The following is a 25,496-nucleotide window of genomic DNA, read 5'->3' as shown; positions in this document are numbered from 1 at the left end:
CTTTCTTACAGACAAAAGCATTTCTACTCTTTCTCTAAACAGCCAACAGCTGAGTCAGCTTGAATGTAAAAATATCATTTATCTACTGTCGCAATCAACCTGTGGATCCATCTTCCTTTGGTGAAACGGTCCCAGGCACGCTGCCATTTGACCATATCGAGGCCTCTTGGGCCGTTAATCTCGAAGTATCTATATCATTCCCAATAAAATTGCCGATAGGCATCATACCGGTGATAACACAAAGTGCATCATGAAACACGGTATAGTACGAATTTGCCAACTTTAGGCACTTTAGTGTCCCCAGCCGGACCCCCATGCCTAAATTGGAACGAGCTGAGAGTAGCAAATCAACGTGGCTGGCTACCAAATATTACCTTATCTTCGTTCATCACTCCAAGCTTTTGATGGAGCGTTTCGAGGTAATAGTGCAAGTACCTGGTACTTCGCTTCCCGTTTGTTCACAAAAACAATCTCAGTTTTGTGGTGGACCAATTTCAGATTTCTGGAGCTCATCCACTTCTCCACAACAGCGATCGAGAAGGTAGCAGTCAAGTCCTCAACCGATTCACTCTAGTGTTCCAGCGCAATATCATCAGCGAAGCCGACGACGGCCACGCCCACTGCGAACTTTAACCTCAACACCTCTGCGTACATGACATTCCTTAACACCAGCTTCAGGATGATACCTTGCTCAATTCCTGAGGTTAAATATATGAAAGCATTTCCGATCCACCAATGTGTCATATACATACTGGTATTCAAATCTGGGCGAAGCTTTCAAGAATCTTGTACACAACGCATTCCTTAATTCGAAGGTCACTAGTTCACACTACCTCGGCAGTTTTAGTAACCGAAAGGATAGCGTCTACGGCTGACCTCCCCTTTACACGTGCACCTCAATAGTCTGCTAAGGATGATCCTCTGGAGCACCTCCTCCGCCGTGTCGGAGCTCCGTCCGGATCTAGGGCATGAAATTTACAATCCTTGCGACATCCTCATCACTGACCTTCCCCTCATCGCCCCAGTCCCTACCAAAAGTAGGCAAAGAACTCGATACATCCGCTCCAGCATCTTTGTTTCTTAAACCTTTGGAGGCTCCCCCTACCCTGAGGCCCTCCGGAACACTCCAAAACTCTCGGAAACCCACGGTCGTCACGCCAACACCTTGAAACTTCTCTTCAAACCGATTGTAAGAACGATAAGTGTTATGTCTTGTCTCGCGTCGCGTCTTGTGAATGTCAGTTTGTTCTTACGTTAGCACAAAACATAAAAATGAGTGTGCACATCCGTAACCTTCTCGTAAACTGCCCTCAAGCCCTCCGAAATTCCTTGAAACCCTCTGACACGTCTTAAAGCTCCTGTAGAACCTGTAACTACCGGAGATGATTCCTTTCTATTTTGCAGATTCAAGGACACACTTGAGTTGCCTTTTTCACACTCCTGTTTGTTCACATTCTTTGCACTATTTTCTTCCCTTCCTAGCTGTCCACCTTCTTCACCCTAGTTCATGCCAACCTTTCTTATTATAATCTGATCTTCTTTCTTTGGGACCCCTTTCTCCTGCTGCAAGTCTCTATGGTTCCACGTTCCAACTTCTCCTCGGTCTGTTCAAATGTGACTTTTGCCACCTTCTTCTTCTTCTTCTTCTTTATGGCTCGACGTCCCCACTGGGACTTGGCCTGCCTCGCTTCAACTAAGTGTTCTTTGAGCACTTCCACAGTTATTAATTGAAGGGCTTTCTTTGCCTGCCATTGCATGAATTTGTATATTGTGAGGCAAGTACAATCCCAAGTAACACACATGTTATATAAAAGTTACGACAGCGCAAGTTTTGGCTGTATAGAAGTTTATTTTACGTTATTTCAACACAATGTTAGAATTTCGTAAAATAAACTTCTATACAACCAAAACTTGCGCTGTCGTAACTCTATTATAACATGTGTGTTGCTTGGGATGATACGCTATGCCCAGGGAGTCGAGAAAATTTTCCCGACCGGAACGGGAATCGAACCCGCCGTCTCCGGATTGGCGATCCATAGCCTTAACCACTAGGCTAACTGGAGACCCCATCTAAATGAAGCGGGAGTTCCTCAGCTTCCGGAGAATGGGCTTAATTTTTGGAAAGAATTTCCAAAAGTATATAAGTTAACGAACGGGCGGTTCTGATATGGTTTTTAAAAAACTAACTACGAACTAGTCGGAGCGAGTGGTTCTAACTTAATGATTTATTGTTCAATATTTGACTTTGGCTAAACCTATCGGCATCCTCGTCGTCGTCATCGGCAACTGCGTCGTCCGAGCTCATGTCCCGAATAAAAAATACAGTAGAAAAACCGAACGTTGTATTGTAACAGTACTATTTAGAACCATATTTTTACAATAGACAACACTGTAAAAATAAAAAATACAAAAACAATTAGATGTAATGTAAAACACCATACTGTGAATTGTAAATAAGATTTTTACAATATATTATACAGGTTGTTAAGTATCGTAACAATATAAAAAAATATTTTTCTCCATATATATTTTTTTGCAAAACCATTCATTTTATTGTTAATGAATTGTTCAAAATAGTGATACGTGGGTTTTAATATACCGTACATTGTATGGTACATGAATGGTTTCAAACAATAAAATGTACCGTAAATAAATTGTTTTTAATTGTAATTTCACTACTGGTTATACATTTAATTAAATGGTTTTGGAATGGTTTTCTTTTGTTATGTTGTATTGTTTTGCATTACATAAACCATATATTGTTATATTATCTTGCCATTTTCCTCCTATTACAGCGGCCGTTCGCTCGTTGCAACAAGTTTACATTGCAACGAGCGAATGCCATTCGCTAATTGCAACGTCATTTTGACACTAAAGTGCATCAAAATGCACTGACAGCATGATTGACAGCACAAATTTGACACTTGATTGCTTTTTAATTGCAAAAACTTGTCAAATTTTGCAATTAGCGGACTTGCAACTAAAAAACGTTGCAACGAGCGGGTTTGCAACGAGCGAACGAACGCTGTAATGGCATCTTTAGGTTTATTAGATTTATTAGAATGCGCTTTGGGAATTCTCCAGAGCGTTTTGGATAACCCTTCATATATAGGATCGCCCACGTCTAAGTCTGAGTAGTCTCTGATTGCATAAACAGTTGAAGCTTAGGCTCCCATGCCCCACCAGCCAGATAACCGGGTTTTGCAAACTTAGCATTATTTGTGGCAACACTTTGAGCGGCATGATGGAACTATGCCGAGCGCGCTGAGACCACTAATGTAGTTGCATGAATTGGGTGACGAGGTACATAAGTATCATTACAGCGTGCTTAACCGTTATTGCAATATTGAGGCTCCAGTTTGACTAAAGTTTGAAATACACGTACATATGTATTTAACAACTCATTAGAAAACTGTCAAGTTCGATTCAAGTATAAGTTAGGTTAAGAAGCGAACCCACAGACGAACCTATATTAGAATTTCTTTCAGTATTCAGTCCAGTCCATATGTTAAAGATGGCTCTACGTCAAAGATAAAGTTCGTCAATCGTATTCCTCTCATCGCACTCTACATACCTAGCCCGCCATATCTCTTGGATCTGCGATTCTTAAGACATCTGGTTTACTACTTATTTAAACATTTTATTGACTTTAAATTGATGTTTCAACTTATTCACTTTTTTCTTTCCTTTCCTTTGCATCATAAAAGCCACAAAGATCAACAAAACAAAGCACGGAAAAAAATCTAAAACTGAATAAATAATTAAAAATGCACGGAAAAATAATGTTTCGGAAAAGTGAATGGTTCAAACGTAAGAAAAACAGTATAATATAGTGTTACATAAAAATCGAATGTAAATGTATAGTAGCTACAATGTGCGAAGCTTTTAGTGATCCATTTCATTACAATATACATTATTGTAGCTGGTACACTGTATGGTGCAGGAATGGTTTTCACCAAACACCCTATGGTTAGTTTTTATCCGGGGTGGCACCTGTTGCGGGAATTGCAACTGCCATGTGGCACATAGCGCTAAGGGGTTCGGGTTACGTCCGGTTCAATGTGGCAAGTTGTGATTTCGATGTCAAAACTTGCTGTTCCAGCTGTTTAAGGCGGATTGCCTTCGAATGTACGTCTGTAGCGGAATGTACGTCTGTAACTTATATTTTCCTCGTGCATCGGATCGCTTTGCGGTCTTCGACGAAGTTTTTCTACACATTCTGGGATATACTTTTACATTAGCGATCATATGGTATAGAATCGTTATGAATAACTTTCAAGAAAAATACGAAAAAGTATGTTTGGTACCTCAAAGGGAAAAAAAAGGAAAAAAATGATCAATTTTTTTTTGTTTTTTTTTGTATTTCCATACAACGTACATATACATATACGAATATGAATAATCGATTTAGTCGATTTTCTGTTCTTCAAACATCGATAAACCGAAACAACAACATCTATGTCGGTAACAACGATACAAAGTCACGCAGCGCTTATTGATTATTGTAACAAACGTTCATGAATTACAGCTTGCTTTTAGGGGGAGGATGTTCAATAAAGTATGACGAAAAATTCATAAGAAAAAATCAGTGTTTCAAGATTTCTTAACACATTTTCCCAATAGTACTTTAAAGATGTCAACCTTGAGTTTATATTGGGATTCAACTAGTAGTGGTATAGCGAAAATCACTCAAAGGGGTTCAAATTAGTTCAAAACTATCAGCTCCAGCAATACCAGCATAGACACCTTATAGATCTTTCTCCTTCTTTCTTTAAATTTGCCATGATTTTATTGCCCGATTTACAATTACTTCTAGAAGTTTTTTTTTTCAGAAGTTTTAGAATTTTAGTGTTTCTGTTTTCTGATTATGGTTATTTTGAATACATTTTCCTGAACCAACATGGTAAATAGAGTGTAGTGGAACAGCTATTTCAAACCTTAGCTTCTTTTTTAAATACCACAGAAGTGACCCGATTTTGTCAGCCCCTTTTCGGAACACATGTTTTGCTCTTTGCAAAAACTTAAAACAGTTTTTCAAACTGTTTATCCCTGTATGTTCTGCATCTTAGTTGTAGGTTGATGATAAACAATAATAAATTAATAAAAAATTTACTGTAAGATAATGAGAGCAAAAAGTTTGTCGCAAAATGGGGCTGACAAAATCGAGTCCTTACTGTATTCAAATTTCCACTTATTCATAAAACTAACATGAGAAGGGATATTTGTATCCTAAGAATAAGTTTCCATGCCTGCGGGATTTACGAGAGAAGCATGAGTTTGCTTTGGTCGTTACATGCATCGTTGTATTGATTCTTCACACGGAGAAGCCTGAAATTTAAAATTTGAGAGTTTCAAGAATAATTACGTAATTTTTTCTCCAATTTTCAGTGCTTGTTGTCCATAAAATGTGTTCCTGGCCCACCGAAAGCTAAATCTAGCATGGGCAGTACATTAAAGGTTTTTTTTTTACACACATCGGTAGCTACCTTTGCTACGAATATACAGCCAATAAATCTAATTGAACATGCACTTCGCTTCAATATTCGATTCATCTTCATAAAACTACACTTTATTGCTACAAGTTCTACAAGTCGCACTACTTACTGATTGCCATGTATCTTCATTGGCTTGGCTGCATATCTAGCTACCATCATTCCTAGCAGCCAGCCACTCGATCCTAATTGCTCTCAGCATCCCGCGTGAATGTACTGCCGGAACTCCAATTGAAAAACCGCTGTGATTATAATTGTGCGATAAAACTACTTCGTTTACGAGTTGCCGCCGAGCTGCAACTGGTTGCGCACCACAGAAAAGTCGTAAAGTTCCTGGATGAAACATCGCCGCAGGCTTAGCATCTAGACTAGAGTTCTCCCTTCACTCAATTGCCTCGGGAAACAATCAAGCATCTCTAACTTCGGTGGCCACAGCAAGTATCCCGAGAAAAAATATTTACAAATCGATATTTTTATGTTTTCATGGGAGGAATCAGGGCCCGTCCATAAACTATGTAGCTACGAGTCTAGAGAAAGAGGGGTAGGTTATCTGTTCAAAGTCTGCAGTCATGAAGTAATTAAAAAAGATTGGAATTGTTAATGGATTTTTCGAAGACCTCAAATTTTGAAAACTAAATCCCTAAAATGGAAATTTTGATAAAATATTTGAATGGTAAGACACATGAAGTAAAAATGAAACTCATTTCAGGCTGGGTAAGAATGTTTTTTTGTTTTGTTATTAATAACGTGTATTTTAACTTATGCTAATTCTATACTTGATAATATAGTAATGATTTGTATGTTATATGTAAATGCGATTATTACAAAAATAGGAAACAAGCGTTAAGGTTAAGTCAAGTCTACACATGCTGCACAGCCATTCATTGAAATATTCCTGGAACATGATGTGTCATCATCAATTCTTGCAGCACATCAGAGATGTACTACAAGAATTGAAGCGGTCAGGCCTACTGTGCAGCGTTTTGTTGTGGACATTGATGCCACAGTAAAGTTGTAGAACGGGGACATCTCGTACCAACCAGCATATATGTAGTATAAATGTGAAGATAATACATTGGGAGTGACATTGCTAAGAATGTTAATGTCACTCCGTCGATGTTCCTCTTCCTGGGATGGGACAAGGAATTAAGGCGAAACTGGAAGCAATTCCTCACTTTTTGGTTTTTTTATTTTTTACTAAATAACGAAGCAATATTTTCAAAATCGGTTTTCGTGCACATGTAGCGTATTTATCAAGGTGTCTTCTGATTTTTTTTTTCCTAGTGGAAAATGTTTTTCGTTTTTGGGGAAACCATTTTTGAACAAAATTTCACAAAAAAATGGTTTCCGCAAAAATGGAAAACACTTTCAACCACAAAAAAATTCAGGAGATACCTTGATCCATACTCTACATGTGTACGAAAACCGATTTTGAAAATATTGCTTTGTTATTTAATGAAAAATCAAAAACCGAAAAATGAGAAAATGCTTCCAGTTTCGCCTTAAGCTCTTATGTCTAGGCTCGAAAGCCTAGGCTTAACCGCCATTACTCGCTATCTGAATCGAAACAAAATAGAGTGATCCCTGATGGTTTAGCAAATATAACTAAAAGAATGCACATAATAATCGTGATTGTGAAATTGCACAACAACACAATTCAAATGAGAACAAACTCATGTAATTCATCAATCCGAGTATACCAATCGCCAATAACAGAAACGTATTCCATTTCCCAAAATAGGGTAAAAGCGTTGAAGTTAAATATCAAAGTAATTTCCCTATTCTTTCCGGGTAGCCACAAATTCTCCTCTAGGCTCTTAATTTCCAATCGTCGTCGTCGTCGTCGTCGCCATCATAGTCGCTAGAGAAACAGCCGCATTCGAACTGCTCTCAACTGAACTCAACAAACATCAAACAAAACGATCTGGGTGAAAAATTAATTTTGACGTATTCATTCGTGCGTGCGTGCCTTGGGTGCGTAGCGCATTTGGTACCCCCATCCCAATCAGACACTGTTTTATTTCTTCGACGCTACTGGAGGAGTGAGCAAACGCAGTGCCAGCTTGGTTGTTTGGCGTTAACGTGTGAAAAACATTATTGCTGGCTGGGTGGTGCGAAGGTGTACCTACGGAAAGCGGAAAGGGGTTGGCGCGGAAATTAAGATTGATTTTCAAACTCCCATCCGCGACGTTTTGCGTGCTGCTTTGATGCGTGGCCACCTAGGCCACCAGCTGCCACCAGCCCAGGCCTAGGCCACCGTCGTCGCCGTCGTCGTCGAACAGAGGAGTTTTGACGAGAATTGAAATTGTTGTGGCAATTTGTATTCATTAGGAAGTAATTTTCCCCTTTTTGTTTGTTTGCTGGAACCGGGGAAAAGTGGGAGGTCTATGGAATAGCTGTGGAAATTATTGGTTAGAAGAGCAATGATATGTGTGTATAAAGTTTGCTTGATTATTGATTCTCCCTGGATTAAGATATTTCAAACAATCTTTCGTATTTTCTCAATTGACCAGTTTGATTCTATAATTTCATCAGTTAGCTACGTTCTCTTCTTTTATGTTCTATTCAGTATTTCCTGTGTTGGATTACTGCCGATTTTATTTGTTTGCCTTTTGTTCTGCCTCTATGTTCCTGTTGTATTTTAGGCTCCTGTTTAAAGTTTAGTGTTATTTGGGCACGTTTACAGTTTTTGATGGAAGGGATTTCTTTGCCATTGCATGAATTTTTATACACTGTAACTTTCATTTAGATAATAAGGGGTTGCACGTATACAATTAATCCCGAAATAAAAGCAGTTTATCATCTAAATTGCAACCTCGTGCATATAAATGCATACAATAGCAAGCAAAGAAACCCATTTCAATAACAAAAAGTAAAGAAGTTTAGCCCATATCCACTAAGGACGATCTTCGGCGTGCAGGAGAACGGTGTGTGGCGGAGAAGGATGATCCACGAGCTCGCTGCACTATACGGCGAACCCAGCATCCAGAAGGTGACCAAAGCAGGCAGAATACGATGGGCAGGGCATGTTGCAAGAATGCCGGACAACAATCCTGCAAAGCTGGTGTTCGCGACTGATCCGGTTGGTAAAAAAGGCGTGGAGCGAAGAGAGCACGATGGGCGACCATGAACCGTGTATTATTGAGAAATATTGTTGATTCAGTTTTTTTTTTAATTTGATGTAATACTAAATAAATGAAAAAAATGAACGATATGAAATGAAACGTCACTGGAGTAGTATCAGAGAAGAGAAAGCCCTCTCCGGGGTCAGAAATTGATAAATATTTCATGCTGTTGGTCGCGACACCTAGCGGTTGAAACCACATTTTTTACACAGAAAATTTCATCTGTGTTGACACGAATGAGCAAAGTATTTCGAAGGCAGGTAAACCAACTCCAAAACTGTTTCGCAAAAAGATTATGGCCCGATATGGACCAGTAGGTCTGTGCCATAAAGGGAGAAAAAAAAGATTATGTTTAACTAGAATGTATTTCGGGGACACAGTCAAAGTAGCTTATCTCTTAAAACCGTAAATAGAGTACGCGATATAATAGTTGTGGGAATATGTATAATATTTTATGATAATTAAGAAAAATTGGTAAAACACAATCATTATGCTTTAAATTGCAAAAAACATCTTTGGAACGTCAACCATGTTAATGCAATAGTGGTCTAAACAACAATTGATATGCTCTCAATGAAACACAATTTCGAAAAATATTGTCGCGCTTATCTTTTATTAGAGTCCTGCGGCGGTCGTACGCTCGCAAGGCATACCGCCGCATGACAGTCGCAAGGCAAAACAAAAGAAAAAGTGTTCCCGCCAAAAACAAAAGCACGTGGATTTCGCGACTTGACAGATGTTTTTGAATGTATTTGTGACGAACGGCAAGAGTGGCTCAGTGGAATGAGTGTTCTTGCTGTCAAACCCCATATAATGGAATTATATACTTTTAAATCTGGTGATGCTGTTATGATTAGTGACTGTCGCGCTAATATCAGAAGCCAGAGACAGATAATCGCCATATTCTGATTTTTCTTGAGAGGCATAATAAGAGAATTAATCATCGATATGACATCATTTATTCATTAATTTTGACTATACCTGAAAGTAATCAATACTTTGAGCCATGCTGTTGTTTTGACGTTTATACACGATGGAAACGAAATGGGCAGAAACAAAACAAATCGAGTCGATTTCTCACGCCAAAAATTTATCACTTTTCGTGTGGTCGGTTTGGTCTAAGATGCCTCTTCTCTGGTAGTATGCTTGCGTGACTGCCATTCGCTTCAATCCAAATTCACTCGACGATTCCCTAATTGACGGTTCGTATTTAATATGATGATCGAATCGAAATCGTTATCCTTTTCCACTGGTTGTCATTATTGTAGGCAAGCTTGTACACGCAGAAAAGCAGGAAACGCCCGCACGAAAAGACATTTCACCTATTTGAAGAGGGCGACCTTGCACCGACGACGACGGTGACGACACGTGGAAAGTATCTCTCTTTTTATGAGCCCCAAAGGCAAACTAGGTAGACCGAAGCAACACTCGAACGACGACGTCGCGTCGTTGCGGGGGTGGTTGTTTGGATAAGCAAACATATACCTACTTTATGGGTATTCCTTTGGGTCGTAAAAGGCTGGTTTTTTTTCGTCCTTCGGTTCGGTGGAATCAGCGAATCTTTCCAGAGCACACGCCCTAAACTCGACTAAGGAGGGAGCAGGGCGAATTTCGAAGGTGATGGGTGCTTGGTTTGGTGACAGCGCACGGATTGGCAGACATATAAATTAGCCGGATTATTTTGTGCTTCTGTTTGTCGGGAAAGATTGCTTTCTTCAAGAGGCCCCAAGGCGGTGTTTGTGTCCCTTTGGGGAGCCGAATTTGATTACACGCACAATTTCCAGCGGTAATGTGAAACAGGCAATTATTTATCCACGAGATCGGGTCCTGTCTGCCGTGGTGGGGAAGATTATTCGTTGTGGGTGTCATTTTGACGAAGAAATGGAAAACAGCAAATTGGAGATATGAGAAAAAAATATTTAAAAAGTGTACAATATGAAATAGAAAACGAAAACTCGAAAGTAACAGAAAGATAAAGAACAAAAGAGAAAGCAATAAATAAAAACACGAAAAATTAAACAAAAACAAAATACAAAACAAACATAAAATAGAAAAGAGAATGAAGGACGGCAATGGAAAATTGTAAACATTAAATCCGGGATAGAAAGCAAAAGATATGAAGAAAACGCAAAGACTGGACATACTTTTCCGTTATTTTTTATTTTCTAACTTCAAACATAACGCAAACTAATCAATTACCTCCACTTTTCTCCCCTTTCAGGGTATCTGCCCCGGAAACCGACTGAAAATCATCCAACCGCACGATTCCGGCTGTTTCACCCTGTCGCCGGCTTCCTCACCGTGTCCCTCGATCGGACCGGGCACCAATCTGAACAGTCCGGTCCCGAGTGACATCTACGAGAACACCACCACCGCATCGAGCATTTCGTCGGCCACATCCACAACGACGCCGGGATCCAACAGGCAACAGCTCTACCAAAACCAGCACCAGGGCAAGCGGAGATCCTGGCACATAAATCCCAACAAGGTACGCTTTTTTCTCACTTGTAACTCCTGCCCGGTGGGAGGGACAATCGCAAATTCCAGCGATTCCAGGATGACGACGACGACGACGACGCGGGAATGAAGATGGATTTTAATTATACATTAGGGGATTATGTCCATTCTGCAGACGATTCTTTTTCCCCGACGGAATCAGTAGTAGTAGAGGGAAACTTTCTCCATTTGCTCGTTGTGGGGGATTCTTCCAAGGATTAAACTCATAAGTGATTCCGGTCGTGTCACTGTTACTTATGAGATTCGCAGAGAGAAGCCAGCGAGAACTTTTTTTCCTTTTGCTTACTGTGCTGTGAGTTATATCCTTCATTTCGGGAATGTCCGTATTTCGCTACATTTCTTTGGTGAAATCGTTGGAATCAACGCATATAGTAAAAAGAACTCAAGTCTTATAGCTGCTCAACAAGTTAATGTAACTAAAAATAATAATGTGGTATTTTATAATGCTCATGTAAAATTTTACCAACCCCTTCTCTTTCAATTTTTCATTAAAAATGGGAATTCTTCTACAGTTTTAAATAATTGATAGGTAACAAATAGGATTGAAAAAGTAATATTATGGAACGAGCTCACCATTTATTATTTTTCCACTATTGAAGAATTTTCAAAACTGTAAAGTTCAGTTTTAAAACTTTTTGAACTACTAAATTTTATTTCAAAAACATCAAACGAGCTCACCCAACTTATCACTAGTTTCATTACCAATACTGCCATAAATCTGTAAGGTGACGTAAGCGATATTGCCAGTTTTAGGACATTTCAGGTTTTTGTGCATCAAACTCTTGGTGCTTACCTATGTTTTCTTTCATAAATGGTAGATTATGACAAGATCTTGCATCCAAATGTAGCAGGAATATCACAGTGTTGTTCTTTCTCCAGATATACACCTACCCTGGGCTGAAAATCTCGTTAATAAAGATAATAATAAAAAAGATATACACCAAAAGACGTCGAAAATTGGAATGGATCTTACGTCACTTTGCAGAATTATTTCAGAGAATAGAAGTAACGATGTGTCTGTCACTTGTTAAAAATGGTATGTTTTCGTTGATCAGCTTTTGCTTTCGATTGCAATGTTTCCAAATTTTGTTTCAAAGTAGTATGAAACGAGCTCACCAATGCATCTTAATGCAAGCTTTTCTTTTGTATTGGAACCACTTTCAATGCCACTAAATCAAATCAGTACTTGAAGGAGCTAAGTTCACCAGATTAGATTTTGCTTCTTGTGGGCCCAAGGGGGTTTCCAAGAGTTTCTGGGAATCCTAAAAGGACGGGGTTTCCTGTGGGTTTCAAGAGGAATCCTGGGGTCTTCAAGAGATTTCAGAGAGTTTTAGGTATATTTCAGAAGCATCCCAGAACAGTTTCAAGGGAATCCAGGGGCGTGTCAAAATAACAGGTAGGTTCAAGGGTATTTCAAGGGATTTAAGGGAGATCCAGAGGGCTTAACGTGTTTTGGGAGGTTTAGAGGCATTTTAGGGGTGTTTTAGAGGTTTATAAGAGTTTCAAAGGTTTAAAGGGCTCCCAGTTCTTGAAAAATGAAGCGTTTTTCCTCAAACAAAGCAAATACTGTTCCTCTTTGACCAGCGATTTTCAATCCAGAGTGGTAGCTATATGTCGTTAAGGGCCAACATGCTTCAGAAGGAAGTGGGAGTATGAGCAATCAAATTTGTTACGGAGAGTTAGAAACGATTATTCTTCAGCGAGGTGGCTCGCTGAATCTTTCTCTTCACCGACGTATACGGTAATGAATATGCTTGATTTTTATCCCGTTATTACAGTGCAACTCATATTAAATCGATTCTAATAGTCACGTACAGTCGGAACCCGCTCGTTGAGCCACAACCTCCACCCAACCAACGAATTCGATTCGCTAGTTGGGTGAAGTGACAGCAGCACAAGGGGCGTGCTCATTGTTTTTTTTTAATCATGTTTAGGTTGAAATCAAAAAGGAAAATTTTCAATTTGTTTCACATTCAGAGCAAAACTGATACGTTTTGCAAGATACATATATGGCCAATGCGAGAAATAATTATTTTCACCCATTTTTAGTCGGTGAAGTGAAAATATAGGTGTTAATGAAACCACCCGGACCAAAAGCAAGCACAAAACGCTTTCAACGATCTACAAAATAAAGATTGCCGATGTTTTGCATTTGTTTCGAAGTAATTGTACATATTCTTTCTTTTTTTAAGAAATATGAAATATAAATTCTTTTCGATTATCAGTAAAGTTTAAGAAACCAAAAACTCATTAGCTCGCCCCTCGGAATTACAGATTGGTTGTCATTTTCAGTTTGACATTGAATTATGACATCCAGGTACTTTTTAGTTGGCTGACAGCTCAACTAACGGGGCCCCAACTAAAAAGTCACCCAACTATTAAGCCCCCAACCAGCGGGTCATGACTGTACAACATTCACATACCAACAAAATTCCTTTTTTTTCAAGTTTTGAGCAACAAATAAATCCACTGAATCATTTCCGCATTTCCACACTCGCCGCCGCAAGTGAGCATGAATGATCACCAACCAGTTTGCTTCACCAGTAAACCGACACATAAGGTACAGCAATCGCAGTTGGTTTGGCTTTTCTTCGCTCCCTTTGCGTGTTCCTTCGTAAATAGTGGTTGCTGGAGCTGAAGACTTGTCGTATTTTTCATATTCACTAAGATTCAAGCACTGTGGGTTCCCATCAAACCAACCAAAATACCGCTGAAACCCAATGACGCCCCTGAAGTCGTCTGGAAACCACCTGAGAACCCCTGAAGCTCCTGGTAGTTTTTGAAACGCCCCTGTAAATCTCCAAAAATCTCCTAAGAAGCCCTGAAACATCCCTGGCCAGACCCGCTGAGACCTCCTGCCCTTGAAATACCTAAAACTCCCTTTGAAACCTTCACAAATCCTCTGAAAGCCCCTGAAACCTTCTGGGACGCCTCTGAATCCTTCTGGATATTACTGAATCATCCTGGGTCCCCCTAGAATGCCCTTTAATTACCCGGAAGCCCACTGTAGCGCCGCCTGGAAGCCTACTGAAACCCTCTGAGCTTCTGTAACCCGGAAATCTGTAATAGCCCCTGAAAACCTGGATACCTGTAATAGCCCTTAAAAACCCTGGAAACCCCAGAGATCCCTTGAAAGCCCCTGAGACCTCCATAAATACCCCTGAACCACACTAAAACTCTCTTCGAAATCTCCAGAAATCCTCTGAGAGCCCCTGGAACCTTCTAGAACCTCCTGGAAGGCACCTTGAATTACCCGTAAGGCGCTGTCCATAAAATACGTAGACTCAATTTTGGCAATCTCAGACATCTCTTCCCTTGTGTAGACGTTCGTCTGTACAAAATTTTCGAAATTGGTATGGACCGTATACTTTGGCCAGGGACCAAATCTACCTCTCCCCCCTCTGAGTCTACGTAGTTTATGGACATGGGCAGGCCGTAAGCCTCTTAAAATGCCCCAGAAACCCCTTTGTCAATGTTTGAGAGCCCCAGGGAAACCATGAAAAACTCACAAAAGTCTTTCAAATCCCTTGAAATCCTCTAGAACACCAATGGAACGCCTCAGGCAATCCACTGAGAAATCCAGAAACACTTCTGAAGCCCCCTTAAACATTGTGGATTGCTTATGAAACCACCTGAACACCAGAAACACTACTGATGCCACCTGGAATCTAGTAGAACCCTCCTGAACCCTATTAAAACATCCTGGAACACCATGCCCCTGAAATCTTTCGAAACCCCTTGAACCGTCACTGAAACTCCATTGATCGCTCTGAACCCCTCTAAGACTCTCTGAAACGACCTGGAATCACCCTGAAACATCCTGACACCTCCTGAAACGCTTTTGAAACTCTCTGAAACACCTTTGCAAATCCCCTAAAGCTCTCCGAGCAGGGTTGGAAAATGTCACAGAAATGCCATGAAAAAATGTCATGACATTTTTCAATTCCACCTTGGCGCAAACTAATGATGTTGTCGCTAAGCATTTCTTATTCGATGCAGTGAATTTGGCGAATAATCAAATGTCATTTCTATAACATTCTCTAACTCTGCCTCAGAGACTTCCAGAAAAGCCTCTTAAACCCCATCTCTGAACGCCTCTGAGACCCCTTGGCATCCCACTGGACACCTCCTGAAATCCCCTGAGACCTCTAGAAACTTCTATGAAGGTCCCTCTGGCTCCTTGAAACGCCGTTAGAATGCCTCTGGAAACCCCTTGAACTAACCTGAGCAGGGTTGTTGATAGTCATCGTTGCTAAAGCAAAATCACTGACGAAAACGGGTAATAAAAAGTTTGCGTCACTGAGTCAGCAGCTCTTGAATATTATTCTTCAAACACCATCAGTCAGTTTACTGGTCACGACGAAAAAGTTTTGCCGTTTCTCTTTATTGTCATTTTCGTTAGGTGGCTTGCACCGAACAGGACAGGCGAACAAATAATCAGCCTCACGGGAATGGCTGACCAGAAAAAAAAATGCAAAAATGAAACACGCCTTCATTTGGAATCGAACCAAAACCCTTCAGATTGGCAGCACAACAAGCATGCCATCAGAGCTAGTTCAACAACTCCGTAAGACCGAAGCTAAATCGTCAATAATAGCTTGACTGGTTCGCCTTTCGTCTTCAATCGGATGCCATGTGACGAAAACATGTTCGTTTTTCTTCGTTATAAAAGGAGACAAAAGAGAATGACGAAATCGATAGCTCCCTGTTTTATTTCCGGTTCATCCTCGTCGTGGTTTCTTTGTCGGTCGCTGATGATGATGCAAGTGACGGAGTTTTATTTGTTGACGAACTTTTTTAATTTTTCGTCGTTGGCCGGTGACGAAACAGATGGTTACCAACCCTGAACCTGAGACTTCCTGAGACGCCCCTGAAACCCTCTAAGTGGCCTTACAATACCTTGAGATCCCCTGAGAACCTTGAAGCTCATTCCAAACCCACATGGAATCCCTTGAGTCTCCTGGAACGGCCTGAAATCTCTTAAAACGTTCCTTTTAGTCCCGTTTAACTCCCGAAACTCGTTTCAAACCCTTCAGAACCTCCTCAAATTCCTCCGGAACTCACTATAATTTCTCTTAAGATCTTCTGTTACTCACCCCTACTTCTTTCATTTGTCCCTCCCTTTCTTGCAACCCCCTTTAAACACCACCCGGGCGCCGTTGCCATCGTTAAGCTCAAGCAAAATTCCTCATGTAGGTCTTCCTGAGAGACTTCGAGGATTTCTCGAGAAGTTCCTTCTGTGATTTATTCATCTGAGCATACAACTTTCTAAGGATTTCTATTTCCGACAGGAGTTTCTTCTGGCTTGCTTTTAAAGATTCCTCCAGTAATTTCTCCTGCATTTCTTTGCATTTCTTCTAGTATTCCTCCACGAATTCCTTTTAGAATGCCTCCAGGAATTTCTTCTGGGATAACTTCCGGAACTCCTTCAGGAGGTCCTTCTGAGATTCCTCCTACACACTTAAATTCAGAAATTGATCTCGGTAAACGGTTTACCGAGAATCCAACAGCTGATATCTCGGTAAAATATTTACTGATTCTCGGTAAAAATTTTACCGAGATTTCAGTAAACCATTACCGAGTCTCGGTGAACTTTGCCGAAATCTCGGTAAAAAGTTGGATTACCGAGATCTCGGCAAAGTTTTAACGACATCTCGGTAAAACTTTTACCGAGATTCAGTGAAAATTTTTACGTCCAGAAACATTCCTGAACCCAGTGGAACACTCCTTAAATCCTGAAACATCGCTGAAATGCCCCTGCAAACTCTCTGAAATCTCCTGAAACTCTATTGAACGCTATGAAACCCTCTGAGACTATCTGGAATTCCTCTGGAATGCCTCGGTAAACATCCTGCTCTCTCCTGAAATGCCTTTGTATCCTCCTGGGGCGTTCCATAAACCCTCCATAAACTTTCGTCTACTATAAACCTTACGAGTTTTGGAAACGTAATGTTGCCGTTGTTAAACATTTCTTACTTCTCAATGATATCGACAAATAACCAAATGACATTTTTATGACATTTACCAACTCTGCTTCTGATATCTCCAAAAATGCTTCATGAAACCCTCCCAGGCAACCAATGTGCACGTATAAAGAAGTTTATGTTCATGTTATACGTACTTTTATGCGGTAAAGTTACATCGCATAAGATGCAGTAAAAGTGCCTTATGCGTACAAAAGTGGAGGCGCTATACGTGCATTGACGAAAAAATAATAACGCTATATGACTTCAGGCGATATCTTATGCGATGAACGATGTGAACTATTGCGACGTAGTATAGCATCTTATGCGACTTAATAATAATCGAAAAAAAAACAATTCCTGTCACCTCAGTATCGAACTAAGAACCTTTGGATTTTCGAGCCACACTTGACACTTAACACCAAACACCACTTATGAAACACACTGATTAATTGTCATTACATTCTAACTCACCTTAGTGTTTGTTGGAATGCACTTGGTTTCCCTGCGCTGTACCGAACAAGCTATCTGGAGCTCAAATGACGAAGCGTGATTTCCCGCACAGTTATCACCTCTGTTAATTATCAGGTCAACAAAACAAAAATTATGACTTTTTAACTTGTTTTGTAACCATAATGCTGACTGCTAACTTTCTTGTAGCTTTTTGGCACTCCAACAGCACCTCTTTCATTGTTATCACATATCACATCGCAATATACCAACGTTAACGATTCTAGCTTATGCAAATTTGTATGTACATTTTAACGAGTTCATTTTTACTTCTATGCGATTTAGTTTGTACACTAATGTGAGTTTAACTGACATAATAATAAAAGTATCAAGCGAAGTCTTATAATTATCGCAGTGCGCAATTATGCGAATTCAATTGACACTTTGCGAGTCCGCTCGAACTCTTTTGCGAATAAGTAAAGTTCGTCACAATAAAACATCAGAATATCGTCTACTACGATGTAGTTATACATTATAAAAGTTAATTTGCACTCTAATATGATTTTACCAGATACATCGCAATAAGTTCAAAAAATAACATCATATGCGATGAAAATTGTCCCTCAGCCGTATATGTATGCGATAGTGAGAAAAAATAGTACTTAATACGATGTACAGCGTACATCCTTATGCGATTTCTGGTTATCTGGGCTATGAGACCCCATGAGAAGTCCTGGAATGCCCCAGAAAAATTCTTGGAACATTCCTCGAACATCACTGAAACGCCTCTGGAAACCCTCTGAAATGACCTGAGACTTTCTGATGGCCCTAAAACCTTCTCAGTGGTCTTGAAACGCCTCTTAAATCTCTTGAGATCGCTGAAATCCCTCCAAAACCTGTCCTACCAGAAGCATGTAACTCTTTAAAAATCTCTGATACCCCTGGAACCCCTTATTCCATTTTATCCCCCATGAAACCCTCTGAGTGCCCTGGAACGCCTCTGAAATCTCCTGGATCGTCCATTTCAGTCTCATGGAACCCCGTATGAAACTCCCGATAACCCTTTGAAACTCCCTTTAGTCCCTCCAGAACCCATTCAAAGTTCTCATGAGATCCTTTATTGTTTACCTCCACCTTTTGCTCTGAGACCCTATGAAAACCCTTTGGAACACCATTGGCACGCTCCTAGAAGCTTCCTGCAAAATCCTGGCAACTCCTGAAATGCTTCTCAAACTCCCTAGAATGTTCGTGATCTCAGAGGGTTCCCTGGACCATCCCCGGAACCACTGAAATTCCCTAAACAAGGTTGAAAAATGTCACGGAAATGTAATGAAAAAAAAAACGCCATGACATTTTTCTGTTCCACTATTTCCTGTGAACACTTCCATCCGTGAGCATTAACCTTCAAAGTTTGAGAAACATAATGATGGGTCAACAAAGTCGATTTTTTGGAACCAAGCATTTTCGATTCCTTTTAGCGTCCAAAATTTGGGATCGATTGGTTGTATCCCCGTATTCCGCATTGCGATTGAAATTTGTATGCTGCACACGGCAGAATAACTCTTGAAGACTGCGCGATTCCTTCCGGTATTCCTCTTGGGACATTCTCAGGAGATCTTTCCGAGATTTATACTAGAGCTCATCCAAGGCTTTCCTAAGGAGTTTTTCTGCAGGAGTTCCTCTTGGGATTTCTTCAGAAGTTTCTCCTGTATTTTCTTCAGGAGTTTCTCTAGAGATTTGTACGGGAGTTCATAAGATTCTCGCAGGTTTGCTTTTGAAGTTTCACTTGGAGTTTCTGCCGATTCTTTCAGAAGATTACTTGCGGTGTTGGTCCTGGGATGTCTCTCAGAATTTTTTTTGGGAATTTTCTCCGGATTGCCTTCTGAATTTTTTGCAGGAGCTATTGTTGATTTTTCCCATGGTTTTGCTTTTAATAAGATTTATGCACTCAAAATCATGAGTTGTCGGCCAACTTGATTTGCGTACGACCTTGTACTAATTTCCTACCAAAAAAATCATCTGAACTAACTGTTTGAAAAACACCGGGGCAAATATCACAGATTTCATAAGAGAATTTCCATAGAGACTGGATTCTTCCGTATTTCATTGCCTTCTCTGTTGCAATTCCCAGATCGCAACAAGAAATCATGCAATGATACATAGAACCCGTTCCAGCTGGTTTGTAATTGAGCCGTCCCCAAGTGGAACTCGACTCAAACAATTCACCAGTCAATGGACTCTCCTTCGCCGTATACGATGTGATTCACCGTTGCCAAAGGCGCGCACAGTACCAACAGAGAACGAACAATTTTTCCTTGGAACCTATCGAACAGTTATTGCTACCACACTGCCTTGGAGGAGAGCTACAAAGTGACGAGGAACTGCCAATTGAGTGGATCCCATCGCAACCCAGAGTCAGGCACCCTCTGGAGACCGAGATTGTTCGCAATCCAGCTGGCTGGTAATGAAGCAGCAATTGAATTGCGCTCAGCGTGTGTATTAGCCTGGTACACGGTTTATATGGGAAAATATAAAAAATGGAAAAACTGCAACTCCTGTATACTTTTTGAGTTCCATTTTGGTCCCATATCAACTGTGCAAAATTTCAGATCGTACGAAGAAACTATATTTTAGCGCCAGCCATTCTTAGTTTTTCATACGATTTACTATGGGGAAAATTTACATCTTCAAAGAAAAATCGCTTGAGGTCACCCATTGATGCCTAAAAATAAATCGTTGAATGATTTCTGTAGATAACTTCACGAGACATCAGACCTCCGAAGACCACAAAGCGATGCGATAGAAAAAGTTATTAAGCTTTACCCGATCGATAAAATGACGAGATTTTATTATTTATTGTTTTTCCTTACGTGTCTAACAGCTTTTGCATGCCATTCGGTTTTCAGTCAATAACTTTTTCCACGTGCCTCAGATCGCTTTGCTCTTTTGTCTTCAGAGAGTTTGTTCCTCGTAAAATTCCCAACAGAAATCATTCATCGATATATTTTTAGGGGTTGAGGGGCAACCTGTGGCGATTTTTCTTTGAAAAAGTGATTTTCCCCATAGTAAATCGTATGAAAACTTAAAACGGCTGGCGCTAAAATATAGTTTCTCCGATCGAGCTGAAATTTTGCAGAGTTTGTATGGGGCCAAAATTGAACTCAAAAAGTGTGCAGGAGTAAAATGTCTTTTTGTGTCCCACGCTAGTGTGTATACGATTGCGCTTCCTGTTTCTGCAGCGGGACCCCCTCGAGGGGATACTACTCCTCATATGGTGTCTCGGCGCAATGAACGCTTGGTGGAGTCAATTGACTAAAATTGCAACTTGATTTCCACTCCGGAGGAGTGCTACTAGAGTGCTAGGCAGGCTACGACTGAATCAATTCCAGTCACGTGAAAATTCCTACAATTGTCCTCCCTAGTGTCTGCCGTTCGTCGTCGTCGTCGTCGTCATCGACGAAACAGTGTGGGACCTTAAAGTGTGAGATTTTTTTCTGTAGGCACTCGTTTCTTGGACTTCTTAAGATCGGAGATTAAAATATCCACTTAGGTACGTGTAGTCATGGCTGTGGAAGACATTGCCTCTCGAGGGTAGTAGGCTGGTCATCACCATCGTTACGTTGTTGGTTGGTTGGGTTACCATTGCTTCATCCTATGAATTGCCTCCGATTTTCAATCGAGTAGGCCGAGCAGAACTAGATAGCGTACAGCTAATAAACAGGATTTGGTTTGGCCCAGGTGCAACCACAAACAGGCAGGCAGCAAGAGTGGGTGCATATTGCACTGTGCACCATGGAGTGTCTGATGCTAGGTGTTGCAGATCTGAATGAAGCCCACGCGGTTGCATTGAAGGATTTCGATTGCACCCAATAATGGTTCCAATGCAATGTGGCAGTGAAGAGAATTGTCAGACAAAAGAGGCACAAAACAAGCAACAAAGAAGGTGCGACGATTACTCTTTATCCCTACTGGTAACAGATAATGACATGATCTCGAAATTTTTTGTTGCAGACAAAACGGAAGCTGAATTTGTTGCGTACTTTTCAACTCGTGAATAATCAATTATTGCTAACCCAAAGTCGAAACTGTGTGATGATAGAGCTTCACCAGAGTTGCAGTGTTTACCGACTCGAAGTTACCGTTCGAAAATCGCAATGCAAGACTTAAAAATCTCTAAACTAGTGGTGTACGATGTTAATCCCATTATTTTCAAGTTGGGACAAACTTATGTCGCATGGGTTTGTTTATCGCAACAAATACAGGTTGTGACATTGTCATTATTGTTGCGCGATGGTTGAATTTTGATTCACTGCAATGTGGTTAGAATTGTTGTAGGTGAAAAGTGGAGCGTCGCGCCGGCGGTGACTAAGTTGGTTGAATGCGGCGACGGGAAGCACAGCTACAGTGGGCAGGTTGCTGTGGATGCCCGCATAAAAATTACTTCAAGATTTGAACTGCTACTATTTTGGGATGGATATTTGTTGGTGAGCTCGTTCCATATTGTCTAGGACTTCAGTTATGTTTTTGCTGAGTTTTTACTAGCTCTTCAGTTAAAAAAACTAACTTTTAATATGATAAAATGTATGCTTCTTTTAAAAAGATTAATTTTATTCAAGTTATTTGATTTTATCTAATGGTCATTAAGAAGAAGAAGAAGAGAGCGTTCCACAAGAAATTTCTTCAAAAATTTCTCCAGATATGACTCCAAAAATTCTGCCAAGAATTCCTTAAAGAATTTCTCTATGAATTTTTCCAAGAAGCTCTGAAGGAATTTCTCCAGAAATTCCTCAAAAAAATTCTCCAGAAATCTACAGGAAATCGTCCAGAAATTCTTCCAAAAATTACTTCAGGGATTCATCCAAGAATACTTTCAGGCTGTTTCGGATGGGTATTAAGTGGCCACGTCTTTTCAGCAGCGAATGCAGCTTCAAGCTGTAATTGTATTTGTTTTAGGTTAAGTTTCATCAAGGTGTACATAGTTTCAGACTTACATTTCGTGTCTTTAGTATATTATCCCGAAACACTTCTAATATCAGTATGCATGAATTTGCATGAGTTTTATCTAGGTTGAACAAATTTAGTAGATAAGTTATTTATAATAGGAATCAATTCAATTTGGCATGACTTACAGAGAAATTCACTCAATGATCAATAAATGCATACGTTTACCCACTCCGTACTATTAAGGCTTAGGATCTATAAATTTATAAATTTTCCATTAATAATAATTGCTCAACTTCAGGAAAGATAACTTTCATACGTTTTGGTTCAACTGCCTTGCGATTAATCGGCTCAAATAAGAAAGTAAATTGGAAATACGGTATGGAAAGTTAGCTAGCACTTGCTTTCGTTAGCACAATTACGTTGCACCTTTGCTCTCGCAACTCCGATGTGAAACGTCATCCTTCGTTCCTTTTTGTGAGATCCAATCCATCAAATCTCTTGTCATCCGCAGGGATAGGCACGGGTGATACGGAACTCACCATGGTCTGACTACCCTGTTGTTCTTTTACAAGACATTTCTCCAGAAATTCCTCCAGGAATTTGTGAAGATTTTTTTCAAGGAATTCCAACAGAAATTATTTCAGGAAATTATCCAAGAACTTCTTCAGGAATTTTTCCAGTACTTTCTCCATAGGTTTATAAACATTTTTTAAAGAATTCTCCAGAAATTCTAGAAAAAGTCTTTCGGAAATTTCACCACGGATCCTCTAGAAATTATCCCAAGAATACCTTAATGGATACGTTTGAAAAATCGTCCACGAATTCATTCGAAAATTTTCTTCATATGACTAAAATTTGTTTTAGAAAACCTTGCATGGATTGCTTCAGAAATTTCTGAATGATCTTTTATAGAAAGTTATCCAGAGATTCTTCCAAAAATTCATCGGAAATTATCTTCTGGTATTGCTTTAGAAGTTCCTCTAGGGATTCCTGCTGGAATTCTACTAGGAATTCCTCCAGAAAATTAACTAAAAATTGTTTTAGAAAATCTTGCATGTATTGAACTTTTTTAAAAATTATTCTTCTAGACATTCTTCCATAAGTTCGTCGAGAGATTCCACTAGAAAGTTCTCGATAAATTTCTCCAGAAATTTATTCAGATGCTCTTTTGGAAAACTCTTCAAAAATCTTCCAAACACCCTTAAGGATTCTTGCATAAATTTCACCAAGTATTCTTCCAGAAATACCTTCATGGGTGCATTCAAGAATCGTCCAACGATGCATTTGGAAATTTCCTTCAAGGATTGCTTTAGGAGTTTCTCCAGGGATTTGTTTTTAGAAAATCTTCTTCAGAACTGCCTGCGTCAATTTCTCTAGAAACTCCTATCAGTGATTCATCTAGGAATTCTTTCAGAATTTCCTATAGATATTAATTTTTTTTTTCAGATACCTTTAAAAACATCTTCAAACTTTCCTTCGTTTTTTTATAATCTTTCAAAAATTACTTCGGAAATTCCTGCAGAATTTTCTTTAAAACTACATCTATAAATCCTCGAGAAGTTTTACCAGGAATTCATTCTAAACACTTGTTTAAGAATTCTTTTGGAAAATATATTCAGGTATTGCTTTACAAATTCCTCAAGGGATTCCTTCTAAAATTCCAATAGAGATTCCTCCAAAAAATTTACTGAAATTTTATTCAGAACATCTTGCATGGATTGCTTCAGGAACTTCTTCATGATTTTAAAACTGTCCCTCTATTCATTTTTCCAGAAGTTCGTCGAGGGTTTTCATTAGAAATTCATTAGAAATTTCTCAATTTTCCAGAGATTCATTTGAAAAATTCTTCAAAAAATCATCCCATAATTTCCTCTAGGGATGCCTGCGTAAATTTCTCCAAGGATTCCTCCCGGAATACCTTCATGGGTTCTTTCAAGAAATCGTCCATGGATTTATTCGGGAATTTCCTTCAGGGATAGCTTTAGAAGTTTCTACGTAAATTTCTTCAGAGAATTTTACATTGCATTGATTCGTTCAGGATTTTTTAGAGGTTGCTAAAAACATTTATCCAGACATTTCTACAGAGAAAAACCCTTAGAAATTCCTTCCAAAAAGAGACGAACCAGCCAAGGGCTGAAAGTCTCTTTAATAAAGACAAATCAATCAATCAATCTCCTTCCAAGGACCTTTCAGAAAAAAAAAATCTTTCAAAAATTTCTTCAAAAATTCCTTCAGGAGTCATTTTACGGATAAAGTCCACTATGAAATAGTTAGGAAATTTTGTTCAGGGTTAATTTTGGCAATTCAGAAACAGGCAGCCCTTCAGGAAGTCTTCTACGGATTCTTCAAAAAGTTAGGGATGAATTCGGATTTTTTTAGAAATTCCTCCAGGGATTTCTTTCAAGGTTTTTTTTTCTCTGCGTGTTCTTTCAGAAAAAAACTTTCATGGATTGCTTCCTACAAGATTCCAGAAATTTCTCTAGGGATTCCTCAAAACATTCATCTATAGATACATTACCTCAGCAATTCCTCCATAGATTTCTTCGGATATTTATTAAAAAGCTTCTCATTCTGAAATTTCTTCATTCACCCGGAAATTTCTGATTGATCTGAAGAATTTCTTAAATGTTACTGTACCAAAAAAACAATATTTGTCTTTTTTTGCGCGTGAGGAAATAATGGGTTTATTGCAGGAACTCTTAACCTGATTTCAACAAGAATTTTCCCAAAGGTACGTTCCGGATTTTTTCTGGAATTTCCTGCAGCATTATTTTTTGAGATTTTTCCAGGAATTCCTTTAGAAATTTTTCAAAATATTCTTTCCGGAGTTTCTCTACCCAACCATTCCTTCAGAAAAAAAAATCTTGCTGAAATCCCCAAACAGATTTTAGAGGCTAGCGAATCCTTCAGATGTTTCATCAAAGATTACTCCAGTTAATTTTTCAGTAATTCCTCAAAAAATTTCAGCCGGAAATTCTCCAGAGGTTCTTCTCTGGACTTCCTCC

At 39.5% G+C, this 25,496-nt stretch overlaps 1 protein-coding gene across 2 annotated transcripts in view; it reads left to right on the top strand.

Moving 5' to 3' along the window:
* The window catches only part of LOC134288525 (breast cancer anti-estrogen resistance protein 1-like), a 276,480-nt gene that overhangs the window by 203,748 nt on the left and 47,236 nt on the right, over positions 1-25,496 (top strand). For both annotated transcript variants that reach the window (XM_062853621.1, XM_062853622.1), the window contains exon 3: positions 10,839-11,105. In XM_062853621.1, the coding sequence (XP_062709605.1) occupies positions 10,839-11,105 (267 nt within the window). The remainder of the gene's footprint in view (positions 1-10,838; positions 11,106-25,496) is intronic.

Source organism: Aedes albopictus, chromosome 2, assembly GCF_035046485.1.
Source record: "Aedes albopictus strain Foshan chromosome 2, AalbF5, whole genome shotgun sequence".
In the NCBI taxonomy this organism is placed as follows: domain Eukaryota; kingdom Metazoa; phylum Arthropoda; class Insecta; order Diptera; family Culicidae; genus Aedes; species Aedes albopictus.
The sequence above is the reverse complement of the archived record's forward strand: the minus strand, read 5'-3'. Positions and strand labels throughout refer to the sequence as shown.